The following is a 12520-nucleotide window of genomic DNA, read 5'->3' on the forward strand; positions in this document are numbered from 1 at the left end:
ACTCATTTTTTAAAAAAATGTAGCTCAATTTCTCCTGCGTTTTTCAGTCAATTTCAAGGTTTTTCTGTTTTTGCAAAGAAAGTCCATTTCATCTTGATTTAAAATACAATAGTAGGTGGATATGCATAGCATGTCTTCAGTTTTCCCATTTTAAAAATGACTGGGTTTTACGTGCCTTCCTTCATTTCTACTCCCCACGTACTTCGATTCCCCCTTGTTTCTGTCTGTCTGTGTAGAAAAGACAGGTGTCTGTGCTTGCAGTTCAGACAGGGTGGCCGGGGGTTGCTCACACACCACGCGGCACAGCGTGTGGGTGGGAGACAGAAAGGGATGGGGCAGGCGGGTCTCCAAAGGGCTTCAGGGTGAGATGCACTTCGGGGATGCTGAGAGCGGCCGCTGTTTCTGAACAAACATCGAAACTGCACCGTGTGCTAGTAACTGGCCTGCCTGCCAGGAGTTTCTGACTCTGCTTTTGAGTCAAACGGTGGGCTTACTCTCCCTGGGCCCTGCGGCTGGGGCAGACCAGGCGAGCAGTCTGGACCTGAGCCTGTGAGTGGGAGTGACATGTGTCACTTCTGTGGATGGGAGACCCCCTGGCTCTGCCTTCCCTTCCCCGGCTGAGGTCATGACGGGGCCACGCCACCTGCCATGTCTGAGCTGGATTCGTCTTTGCTGTTAGAACTGCTGAGATTGGATTTTTTTTTTTGCCATTTACCAATAACCTGAGATGCCATGTAATTCAGTCTTTTTGTCTATTTCACATATTGAGGAATTATCCAAAATTTTGCCTGAAGGGGGAAAGGGTTTTGCTACATAAAAATAAAATCTGGGAACCACTAGACTTGAGAGATCACCTTGCAGGGAAGAGGATGAGAGAGAAGAGCTATATCAGGGCCTTTCATTCTTTCAGATTGTTTCATTTTGCTATGCACTAGAGAAGATGTCTCCCCAACTTCTCAGTAGTCAGAGGACTGGCTTTTAGGGACCACGGGTCTGGACTCTGGGATCCAGAGAGGCCATGAGTTTGGCTGTGAGCGTGAAGGCAGGTGGCACCGTCAGACGGGAGGGCGGAACACACCTGAGCCATTTCCCAAGCTCTACCTGGGCTTCCTAAGAAGCCCCCCCGGGAGGGGCATGGAGTCTCAGCTGGCCCATCTCCAGGCGCTCTCTCCTCACCTGTACTGCGAGGGCCCCCCCTTCCCCTAGGTTCTCATGATGATTAAACAGGGTGACGTGAAGCTCCCTCCGGCAGGCGCGAGCAGGCAGCAAACATCACGGTGTTATCACCAGAGCCCGGATGCTTTGCCTCTGCTCTGAACAGCTGGTCAGCACGCCCCTGCGCTCCCCGGCGAACCGTTCCGTGTTTGCGCTGCTTCTGGGCGCTGGACGCCTCCTCTTGGCCCCAGACTCCACAACGCCTGTGTGCCAGGGCTGAGGCTCCCTGGCTGCTGTCATGCCCAACATCCACTGTAACTGTCTTCTCCATGTCAAGTAATTCAGTTCAGAATCCTGTGTGCTTTTTTTTTTTTAGCCTCTTTAAGAGGTTTAGACTTTTTAAAAAAATTTTATTTATTTTTTTGGGCTGCGCTTGGGCGGCTTGCAGGATCTTAGTTCCTCAACCAGGAATTGAACCAGGGCCCCGGCAGTGACAGCGCTGAGTTCTAACCACTGGACCACCAGGGAGTTCCCTACAGAAACCTGTATTGATGAAGCAAGACCTCGCTCTTGGGGAAGAATCTCTAGGGCAGCTTAAGAATCATCTAGAAGGTGGAGGGGGTGGGAAGGAGCCGGTAGGTAACTAACACCGTCTTCGTACTCCTTGTGCTGTCCCTGTAGTCTTTACGAAATCATTTAGGAAACAATGGAATAGCAGGCAGAGGAACAAAAGCGGGTGTTAGCCAGTTTTCTCCTCTGGAGGCTCGAGCTATCATTTTTTTTAAAGAAAGTATACCAGTGTTGGTACTTCAAGGCACAGGAAGGTCTAGGTTAATTCAAAAGCAGGCCTTCCTCTCAAAAAAGCCCTGGGATTTCAATACCGTCCAAATTGCCCAATATCAGCCACCACAGACCTGCTTCCTGGTCAGAGTTGGAGACACCGGGAGGGCAGAGCTTTACACATCAGCTTCAGGCCCGAGGTCTCCGACGTGCGTCCTCCACACAGGGACGTGGCACATCCGACCCACTATTAGGGGGCAAGGGTGTTGGAGGGTTAAAGCTTGGGGAGGGACCTCTCAGCACTCACTACAGACCACGGAAAGAGGCAACCAACGTTTCCTTGGTCTGCGGCAGCAAGACCCCCCTCGGAGGCCGAAGAACCGGCCTCTGGAGATGGTGCAGGTCCCTAGTCCAAAGCCCCCCTCTGCGCCGTCTCGGGCTGACTCCGGCGCTACCCATGACATCCGGCAGGCAAGGGGGAGAAACGGTTTCAAAAGAGGGGGGAGGGGCTTCCCTGGTGGCGCAGTGGTTGAGAGTCCGCCTGCCGATGCAGGGGACGCGGGTTCGTGCCCCGGTCCGGGAAGATCCCACATGCCGCAGAGCGGCTGGGCCCGTGAGCCATGGCCACTGAGCCTGCGCGTCCGGAGCCTGTGCTCCGCAACGGGAGAGGCCACAACAGTGAGAGGTCCGCGTACCGCCAAAAAAAAAAGAGTGGGGAGGCCAACGCAGATACGGGAGTTTGGGTCGGTTGCCACTTTCATTCAACTCAACTTTTCTGAGCGTCTCTTCTGTTCCGAGCGCTAGGCCGTCCCAGCTCTGGGGATCTGAGGTTGACGCCCAGGCACGAGAACACGTAGAGGGCAAGAACTGGGAGGTGCGGAGAGGCCGCCAGGTCCCTGCAGCCTGCAGACCGGTCTCTCCGTGGAGGAGAAGAGACAGGCTGCGGACTGAGCCAGCGCTCACAATCCAAGAAGCTCGCGACGCAGCAGAGCCAGGGAAACAGGAGGCTTTTGAGAAGGTTCCCCACCGCTTCAAAGGGCGTTAAGTCCCCGGAGCAAAGCACACGCCATTCTGGAGGCAACGTGTGGGTGCAGGGCAGGGGCCATCACACAGAAGCTGGTCTTCTAACTACGCTTCCCCCCAGAGCAAGGTGACTGGAGCCAGGGGCGGCTGCGGGGGCAGGGAGGGAGGAGGCCTAGATGTTTGTAAGGGTTCCTCATTTCAGATGCTGGTGCTGGCCCCTTGGTAGAGGCAGGAGGCCCCAGGGCGGGGCCAGCCAGGCCCCGCCCTCACACAGGATGGCGCTGTGGGATGTGCAGTCAGCTGCTCGCTCAGGGACAACGGGGCCATGGCTGGAACTGGACGGATCTTCAGCTTTCCTGGAGGCTCTCGCGGGGGCAGCAAGCGTGCTGGTGAGCGATGGAGTTCTGGGGCCAAAACATCGGGGTCCTAGGGCTGACTCTGCCACACGCCAGTGGCCACGTGGAGCACAGCGCCATGGGCTGCAGGACTGTCACCTGTACCGGTCGTACGTGTATGTACAGAGCTGCCGTGAGTAGCAATGAGGTCAGAGATGGGAGGCGCTGCCTGGTCCACAGCGGATGCTCCAAAACGGCCATCACATCGTGTCAACGTATACGGGGCTCGCACCGTTAGCACTAACAACAGCCAGGCGGCGCTGCCACTGTGAGCGCGGCCCGGTCACCTCGTCACATCACGATGGCGCCAAAGAGGCCCCCGCCCTCCGCCCTTGTGAGCCGGCATCAGAGGTGCTGCCACATCGCCTCGTGTCACCCACGGAACATGACGCATTAGTACCAGTTCCTTTTTCATCTCCTTTTTGTTTTTTCCAAAATAGATAATATTTTTGCAGAGCAACAGAAAAAACGAAAAGAAAGCACTCAAATATATAAAACCTTGAAGGTCTCCCTCCACGTCTGCCCCATCTACACCGCAGCCTCCAGGCTCCCGTGAGCGGCCTCTGTGTTCCCCTGCAGTATCGTGTTTGCATATGTGCCAGCGAAGCTAAACACGCATTTCCATTCTCGCCCCACCAATGCAGTGACCTCTTTACACAACAATCTGCACTTTGCTTGTGAATTGTTAATAATACATCCTGGAAAATTTCCCACAACGAGACCCAGAGAGGAGCTGTTCCTTTCCAGCCGCAGGGGGCTCCTCTGTGTGCACGTCCCATAAGCCAGGGAACCAGCCCCCTGTTGAGGGGCACTTGGATTTAACACCAGCTTGTCAGGGCGCAGCCGACGACATACGGCATCTTAAAGCAACAGGGCATTTCTTCTTCTATTACAGAGCAGTAACATTTAAATGTACACCATTTTTAATTAATTAATTAGGCTGTGTTGGGTCTTCGTTGATTCGCGTGGGCTTTTCTCTAGTTGCGGCGAGTGTTGTTGCGGTGCGTGTGCTTCTCACTGGGGTGGCTTCTCTTGTTGCGGAGCACAGGCTCTAGGCACGCGGGCTTCCGTAGTTGTGGCTTGTGGGCTCAGCAGTTGTGGCTCACGGGCTCTAGAGCACAGGCTCAGTAGTTGTGGCGCACGGGCTTAGTTGCTCCACGGCATGTGGGATCTTCCGGGACCAGGGCTCGAACCCATGTCCCCTGCATGGGCAGGCGGATTCTTAACCACTGCACCACCAGGAGAGTCCCGTGTACACCTTCTTTTGTTTTACCAGTGACAAGACAAAAAAAACAAAGGAAGATTCTGGGAGAGAGGGACACGGGTTGCCTCTCCAGGGAGCCCGTGGCATCTCCAAGGAGTTTTCCGAGCTCAGCCTCCCACTCTCTTGATCTAAGTGACTCTGCCGAGAATCCTGGACCAGCTGGACCCTCAGTGAGGGTTGGGGACTTTTGTAAAGAGACACCCAGACCACTGCATGTGGTGGCCACAGCTGAGCAAACACACTTCCCCCACAGGCCCCTTGACTTTGGCCAAGTTCGTCTTGTCAACTAACCTGTAACCCACGAGGACTTTATGTACCTAAGGAATTCCAGACACGTGATGTGTGTACGTGCAAAGGAACATTTTGTGGGACATCCAAGTGAGCTGCGCCTGCTGTGCACTGAGCTTGTACTAAAGGGCGTGTGAAGTCATCTTGGCAATTTCTGTGAAATCACTGTCGGGTGCGATCCCACGTGAGGGTCCGTGCAAGACATTTCTTTTAGAATTATTGTCAGGAGACACCATTTCCCTTGAGACTCTACGGTGAGCCACTTGATTCGTTATGTTTCCCTCATGGCCTTGGCTTTCTGAGAATTCGGGAGTCTGACGCTCCGTCAGGAAAACCATTAACCTCCTGATGACCTACGTGCACCCTCCCTGACCCGACTCCCCGGTCTCGACCTTTTTCTTCCTATTGGTTCTCAACCCCCGCCCCACACCCAGGGTACACTTGGTAACATCTGGAGACATTTGGGGTTGTCTCAGCTGCTTGGGGTGCTACTGGCATCTCGGGGAGAGACCAGGGGGTTGCTAAATGTCCTGCAAAGCACAGGACGGCCCATTGCCTGGCCCCAAATGCCAACAGTGCCGAGGCTGGGACTGGCTCTGGTTCCTCTAACGTTAAGGCTCTGTGGGGAGCTTCTGAGACTCTGGAAAAATGTGTGAGGACCCTTGATTCCTGGAGCTGGTGACGGAACGTGGGAGGGTGACAGGCACTGTCCATGGAGGGGGTGCGCTGATGCAGGCGGTGACCGCAGGGGACCCACCTTGAGAAGCCTGAAGGCCGTCATCCAGCACGTCCGGCTCTGCTCGTCCTCGGCACACAGCAACCGCAGCTCCTTGGCCTCGTTCCTGACTCTGTTTGGCTAAAGGAGTTAAAGGAAGACCCCGTGAGCATCACAGGGAATCGGACACACACCTTCCGTCAGGCAGGGCTGAGCCCACACACGGCAGGACGTGCCGAGCATCACTCATGCTCTGCCGGGCACGGACCGGCCCCGGGCGGCTGCGGCCACTTAGTACTTAGCTGAGTGGTCAGCCGTCCTCCCAAGGGAGGTCCTGGGGGAGACAAACAGAAAAGAAACCACAAGGTGGGGGTGGCTGACGGGGCATCTAGCTCCCTGCAGAGAATGCCGATTCCTGGGTCGGGGACCTGCTCTGGGGTCTCAGAAGGAGGCGTCTTCACTTGCTTCTCAGGAAGACCGAGGACACAGCCGTGGGGAGGGCCTGCTGGGTGAGCCGCCGTGGGGAGAAGCCCCCGGGGCTCAGGGCTTCTGGGGCATCTGAGTGGCCCCAAGGACAGACCTGTGGAAAGGCCCAGGGGGTGAGACCAATGTCACCCCAGAGCAGGGAACCGGAGCAGGGCAAGGAGCGGAGGCAGGTGGTCCCACCCAGAAGCAGGGCCAGGCTGCGACGGAGGAAAGCCTGCAGGCATAAGCTTGGCGGGTGTCCACAGGAACCCTCTGACCGCAGGCCCGAGGGTCAGTGCTGGGGGGGACACCGGCCCAGCTCTCCACCTCGGGAATCTGGAGGGGGAGCAGGGCCGGAACGACAGCCCGAGTCCGCTGACGCTGCGGGCGAAGCAGAGGCCGCGACACCCAGCACGTGGGCCGGGGGAAGGAAGCACCGGCCGCCTGGGCCCCGACGGCTCCAGCCCCTCCCGAGGCCACTTCCCACCAGCCTCCCGTGCACCTGCGCCTTTAGCTGGTTTGAAGTCAGTTCGTATTACTTGTAACCAAAGAAGCTTCACCAAGTGAAGCAGAAGACGGCATTTTCGGATGGGACGGGCTCCTTGTGCCCTGTCTCCTCCGCAGGCTCAGGAGGCAGCCTGGCTGGGGGACTCGGGCTCGCTCACTGGCTACCCGATGTGGGCAATGGGGCCAGGTCAGTTCCCACCCTGTGAGCACCTGCGAAGACCCAGGAAGACGACGGAGGTAGAAGCCTCAGTAGAGGGTCTCGTGCACAGTGGGTATTCAGTAAATATCTACTAGTGCGATGACCAGCATCACCACAGCTTCGCCGAGGGGGGAGGAGCGGGCCCCCCCAAAGTGTGGAGAGAAGCCCCCTGTGTGTGCCCGTGCACGCACACACAGGCATGCACACGTATGTCTACATGTGTGCATGTGTTCGTTCACATAGGTGTGTGCAGGTGTGTACATGCACATGCACGAGTGCACATGGGAGCGTATGTGTGAGTTTGTGTCCTCATGCATGTGCACAGAGAGAGGGCAGAGCTGTGGTCACCCCTAGTCTAATGTCCTGGGGACAACAAGCCCACACAGAAGGTGTCAGCTCACTCAGTACGCTGGAGGCCACCCAGTGACAGGCTGGCGGTCCCTAAGCCACTGGGCCCGTCGACGGGCATTGTCCATCACAGACTCTGCTTCTCTCTGAGCATCTGAGCTACTCAAGGACGGACACGTCATAAGCACACAAGAAATATTTTTATATGAATGAATAAATCTAGCGTGAAACTACGTTTCTGTTAAAAACAAACAAACAAAGAAAAGCAGCACCCAAGAAAGGAGGTCCCTGGTTTAATTCCAAAGTGCCTAGTGGGATGCTGTCTGGGCATCTCGGAAGGGCTGCGGATGGGGTACCTTTATGCAGAAGCCATAGTCCGTGGGGGCACCGTACTGCTTCCTGCCAGCCATCAGGGAGAAGATGCGGCTGTCCTCCAGGTCGGCCAGCAGCTGCAAGTGTCTGGGCTCCTGCAGGAAGGTGGTCAGACTTAACGGGGGAGAACTTCTCAGCACAGCCAAGAGCCAGTGTTTCACGCCCCCGTCAACAGAGGGCAGTCTGTGCGTGCTCTCAACACCTCTCCCCTCTGACAGTCTACAGATTATACCCATCGTGTAGAATAAGTGCTAAATTAAAACCACATCCCGCAGCCCCCGCCCAAAAACACCCACCCTCCCAGTTCCCAGACAGAAAACGGTTACAATGTTATTTGACACTGCCAAATCAAAGCCCCATAAAGTGAAAACCAGAAGATCTGGAAGCTAAGGTCAAGGTTCGGAGCACACACTCAAATGCAGGACCCACAGCACCTTTGCTATGCTGCGTGGTCAGAGTCCAGCTGCGTCCGCAACCGTCCCACCTCCTCCTGAACTCCCCATCCCGCATCTGTTGCCTGCTCTAGGCTACACGCATCCCTGGGCTCAGCACCGATGACGATGATGCATAAGCCACACATCAGAGCTGGGAAGTCAGGAAGTTACCCTCCCCACTGCATCTGCTGAAGACCCCATCTGCAGAAGGAAGGGCGGCCGGCCACGCCCCTTCTCTCCTGCGGCCACGCCCCTCCCTGGTGACCACGCCCCTTCTCCCAGAGGCCACGCCCCCTCGCCGAAGGCTGCCCGCTGCTCTCCTGACCTCCCAGAGCAGTAGGACTGTGGCCTGATGCTGGGTCAGCACTTTCCCCTGGGGTCCCCAGCTCCTCCCCGCCTCTTTCCTTCGAGAACAGAAGAGACCGCAGCTCTCGGGTGTAAAAGCAAGGCCAAGGTCAGCTGGGTACGTTCCCACGGCAGGCGTCCTCAGACGTTACAGGAAAGAGTAGGTCAGAGGTGCAAAGACACCAAAGGAGACCCTGGCAAGGCCAGCCCACAACACCCCAACTGTCCTCGGAGGCGGGCAGCCGTCTTCCACCCCTCGCCTCCTCTTCCCACTGGGGGTGCGCACAAAACCCCAATTTATTCCACGCAATACCTACAATAACATGTATTAGATTGCCATTAGGGTAGCAATAATCAATCGTATATCCTGCGGCTAGCTTGGATGCCAACTTCCGAATTATAGAAACTAAGTTAGCATCTTTCAAGGGACTCAGGCAGGCAGGAGGCTCCGCTCCCAGCCCACAGAAGGCGCCCGGGCTGGCCAGCTTGGGGGTGGGGCAGTGACACAGCCCCGGGATCCCTAGGTCTGTGTCATCACCTGGTTTCCCAGGTGGGGCTGTGCACCAGGAAATCAGAGTTTAGCTGCTACACAATCAGCTTAATAAGTCACGAGCTGGGCGGAGCCCAGGGTGCAATTTAAAATGAAGCCCACGCTTACTCGGAACCCTCCCAGCCTGGTGCGACCGGCGGTCACGGCTTTAAGACTCACCTTTGAAGCTCCCTTTGTGGAGCAATAGAGGCCGGATCGCCGCAAACACACGTACAGCTTCTTCCACGACTTCCTTCCCAGCTCCTTCACGTGCAAAAAGCCTTGAATCTCAGGACAACTACTGGAGTTTAAAAAATTCTGTTGAAGAGCAAATTTTAAAAGTTAGATAATGCTGACATGAAAATATGGAAGCAGACATATTATCAGCAACGCTGACACTGGAACATTTTACGAATTAGTAAAATACTGTTTTGGGGTTAAACTGAGTGTTCTCAAGTGATATTTTTCCTTTCAAAAGTCTTAAAATTTCCATCTAAATTGGGGTTCTAAAACATAATTAAGTGTTTAAACATACACAAGCAAATGGACTTCTCTAACTCTGACAGAAAACACAAAGTCATAAATCTCCTAATGGACAGTGTGTTTAAGCATCCTGCCTTTTATTCTGGTTTCCCATAAAAATCCCAATCTGGTCCTCAGAGCTGGGGCAACAGCAGTGCCAGGAGCACTGATTACGAGCAGGTGGGCTGGGAGCAAGCATCCGGCCGTCACTTTGACCGCGTGCCCTCCAGCGAAAGCTGTGTGTCCAGTGTCTGTCCAGCTCCTGGAACGAACACCCTGGCGACGGCCTGCTCCCCCGCTAAGTCCTCCCACCAGCCACACCTCTTTCTTCAGGGAAGGTAGGTGAGGAACCAGATCTGGGGTGACCCTCGTGGGTCCCCTACACTGACTGAGAGGGACACAGCTCCTCCTGCAGACGGTATGGGCCAACTGGGCAGGTCCCGGTGCCCCCGGGCAGTGCTTCCGGCACCTCAAGACATCACCGTGCACGTTCACCAAGCATCAAGCCGTCTCGGATCAGGCAACTAAAAAGCAGGAAACCACTTTACCCTCCTTGTGCACGGGCCACGATAACTTAGTATGACAACTCTCACCCAGGGCAGGCAGATGCCCTGCGTGGAGGGCCCAGGACACAGCACAGCGGCTTTCAGCTTCCAGAGGCAGAAACACAGCAGGAAAAGGAGGGCTCAGGGCAGACTTCTGCAGCAACTACATTCGAGTACTTTCTCTTACATTCAGTGCCACCTGGAGAGTGCTGGCTGCCTTAGGGAATGGTTTATTCCCTTACTACTTAACGTGCCGTTAAGAGACACGTCTTTAGGGGTGCAGAGGAATATCCTGACTTCCCGGGACAGCATGAGGCAGCAGTAAGCGTGGAGAGGCACCCGATGGCCTCTAGGTCAGTGTATCCTGTTTCTAAGCGCTTGTTTTGCTTTGAAGGAGTCTGGCTACATGCAGCTTTCCCAGGGAAACACTCATTTCTGGTGACTCTAAATTCCACGAGGGGCCAAGGCTCGTACATGAGTAACAACGCAACCGCTCCAGGCTCCTACCAGGCCCCCAGGACAGCCTGAGAGCTTCTACGCAGAGACTCCAGCAGAAGCCTCTTCTTGCCCAGTACCTGCAGAAGCTGGGTCTGACTGCCGTTTGACTGCTGGCACCAGGCAACCATCTGTTCTGGGAAGAAATTCTAGGCCATGGAAAAACAAAGATGTCAGAGGTTAGCTTAAGAGTGGGGAAAAGCATACTTACAGGTATGCCAGTACCGAAAACTTTCCTCCAGGTAAAATTATGTACAATTTGTATTTACAATGACAGTGCTTTCTGTTCCTTTATCACACAATGGAAACACTGACTTCAACGGGCTGCATTTTCCCTTCAACGCTGCACCAAGTTTGGAGTGTCTGTGATGCCCACTATGATCCACGTCTGGCACTGCACCAAGGCAGAGGGCTGCCGCGTGTCCTAACTCAGGGACACAGACGCGTGGCATGAGATAAAGAACCCCTGAAACTAGGAGATGCGCACAGAGATGTGAAGAGGCCTTTTCTGGTGCATCGCCCAAAAGTAGCTACCAAATTTCTTCCTTTCAATGAAAAAGCAGCTAAACTATCAGAACCAGAAGTTGATGCTGGGACCCCCCCCACCCCCACCCAGTTGCTGCTGCTGTAACTCAGAATTAGGACTGGCGCTCACACCACGGCAGGTACGAGCTCCATCCCGATATCCCACAAGGCAAGGGCCCCACCCTGCAAAAAGCAGAAAAGAAAAGAAAAATCAAGGAGAGTAGCTCAACCCACCTGGATTTTGATTTCTCTACTGATTCTTCCCCCAATAATCCCGAAGTAATACTTGCTATTTGCAGAGAATAATGAGTTTTTATTTTGCTGAGTATTTGACTAAGTTACTCCTAGAGACTAAGCCCCTCTCCCACTCCAGCTATTGGGAGAAGGTGATGGTTAGCTCCGGCCAGAACAGAGGCACTTAGTTAAGCATCAGAGAGAGAGTTTCAAGCCAGGATTGCTTAGTTAACTAGCCACTCAGATTCTCAAACCCAACTGCCACCCGTTACATCTCAGTTATTTTGTGACCTGCTACTACGAAACTCAAGTATAAACTGCAAGATTTCAAGAGTGCCAAACCCCAGACTCAAAGAGAAAAGACTCACCGTGGGATTTTTGAAAAACTCGTATTTTGCATAATTCTTCCTGAATAAAAATTGACTTTCACTTGCCATGGTGCTCTCTACCTGGGCCACCAGCTCATGGTCTTCCAAGCACCTTTCTGCAGAGGAAAAGTACTGTGTGAGATAAACAGGCAGAACCTTCAAGGCAGCCTCACAACCAATTACAAAATCTGCTTGACTTTTCTGTTCCTCTTCAAACTTCGTGAGCAAAGACGAGGTCAAGAACCAAAAGTAAACCGAAACCTCTAATGTGTTATCTCAAATGCATAGGAGGTCTTAGGACACAGAGTATGAGGAACTCAGGTCAGTCTTAACTTTCATACACTTCTTCTCAATTTGGCATCAAAAAAAGACTCTGCGCAGGTGATTCTGCCTTTAAATTAAGAAATGTCAACTCTTGGAAAGAACAGGGACTCTAATGACTGGGAAAATGTCCCAAGACACAGGACAGCGGGAAGGCTCTGAGCAAGGAGGACGCACGGGCGGGTGGGTAGAGGTGGGGGGCAGAAGCAGGACGGCTTTGATTTCGTGAAACTCAGCTGCCTAGGAGGGTGTTAGGGCGTAACACGGGAGGGAGTGGGCTACCAGCAGGCAGCCCGTCCCCACGCCCGGCTGTCCGCTGGAGCCCACGCTAATCACGCACACCCCGGAGCTGTTCTCACGGCGGGACTGTGCCGCTGGGAAGGACACACACGTGGCACAGCACTCGGGGGAGCGTGCACGGACACACGCTTCGGTGCCTGACTCAGCAGCGGCATCACCTGGGGCGGCGTTTCCCTCACAGTCCGACACTCTGGCTCCACGTGGAACATGAGAGGCACGTGGCCTGACGCCCTCACGTGTCCCTGCACAGCCTGCTGACCGGGCGGCAGGGAACCAACCACGTTCAATAACGGGATACGCGACAGGAGCAAACGAGCCCAGGGCGGTTTCGACGTGTGAACTGAGGCCCAAACGGCGGAGCAGGAGATGCCACGAAACTGACACGAACGCT

At 54.7% G+C, this 12520-nt stretch overlaps 1 protein-coding gene across 7 annotated transcripts in view; it reads right to left on the reverse strand.

Annotated features, from left to right (window-relative positions):
• Nucleotides 1-12520, reverse strand: part of GRB10 (growth factor receptor bound protein 10) — a 196824-nt gene that overhangs the window by 24993 nt on the left and 159311 nt on the right. For all 7 annotated transcript variants that reach the window (XM_079931693.1, XM_079931691.1, XM_079931690.1 and 4 more), the window contains 5 exons: nt 11509-11624; nt 10462-10530; nt 9000-9137; nt 7496-7606; nt 5663-5761 (listed from right to left, as the gene is read on the reverse strand). In XM_079931693.1, coding sequence (XP_079787819.1) covers nt 5663-5761; nt 7496-7606; nt 9000-9137; nt 10462-10530; nt 11509-11624 — 533 coding nt within the window. The remainder of the gene's footprint in view (nt 1-5662; nt 5762-7495; nt 7607-8999; nt 9138-10461; nt 10531-11508; nt 11625-12520) is intronic.

The sequence above is a fragment of the Stenella coeruleoalba genome, assembly GCF_951394435.1.
Source record: "Stenella coeruleoalba genome assembly, chromosome: 9".
Lineage (NCBI taxonomy): Eukaryota > Metazoa > Chordata > Mammalia > Artiodactyla > Delphinidae > Stenella > Stenella coeruleoalba.